This window comes from Sinocyclocheilus grahami, unplaced genomic scaffold (genome assembly GCF_001515645.1).
Source record: "Sinocyclocheilus grahami isolate Dianchi unplaced genomic scaffold, SAMN03320097.WGS_v1.1 scaffold3370.1, whole genome shotgun sequence".
NCBI classification, from domain to species: Eukaryota; Metazoa; Chordata; class Actinopteri; order Cypriniformes; family Cyprinidae; genus Sinocyclocheilus; species Sinocyclocheilus grahami.
The window spans coordinates 4,595-5,186 of NW_015508503.1; the positions used below are offsets into that span (position 1 = coordinate 4,595).

At 40.2% G+C, this 592-nt stretch overlaps 1 protein-coding gene across 1 annotated transcript in view; it reads left to right on the forward strand.

Moving 5' to 3' along the window:
• LOC107576225 (sideroflexin-5-like) overlaps positions 1-592 on the forward strand; it is a gene marked incomplete at its 5' end in the record, with an annotated part of 9,706 nt that overhangs the window by 1,641 nt on the left and 7,473 nt on the right. Inside the window, 3 exons of the mRNA XM_016262447.1 lie at positions 188-266; positions 364-417; positions 513-569. Of these exons, the coding sequence (XP_016117933.1) occupies positions 188-266; positions 364-417; positions 513-569 (190 nt within the window). The remainder of the gene's footprint in view (positions 1-187; positions 267-363; positions 418-512; positions 570-592) is intronic.

Below are 592 nucleotides of genomic sequence, written 5' to 3' on the forward strand. Positions count from 1 at the left end.
TTGACCCTTATGACTGGTTTTGTGGTCCAGGGTCACAAATGTGTTAAAGGTCAGTAATAATGTCAAATGAGAGTCTATAATCCTGATCGTTAAACCAAACATGACATGAAATGTACTTCTGTGGCCTGATCCAGCCTATTCGAATGTCAAAATTACAGTCTTAGTGTGATTTCATTATTGGATCAAGGGTTCATTTTCTCCTGAAATCATCTCAGCACACGGTTCTCCTTTTCCTTTCAGGTTTTGTGCCCTTTGGTACTCCAGTGGTAGGTCATTGTGAAAAGATATTCAACTTTTCCTTCTTGTCTAGCCCACCAAACGTAAACTTTAAATCACTTCTTGTAATTTACTCCTCCATTATAGGTTGTAGGCCTCCTTTTACCCAATCAGACATTTGCTTCCACCATCTTCTGGCAGGTATGGTATACATGTGCTTTTCTGGTCTTTCCAGATGAAAAGTCAATCTGAGCTCTGTTTACTGTGAACTCACTGTCTCGCTGTCTTTCTCACAGTGGCTGAACCAGAGCCACAATGCCTGTGTCAACTACTGCAACCGTAATGCATCTAAGGTGCGATATATAAGTAATATAAA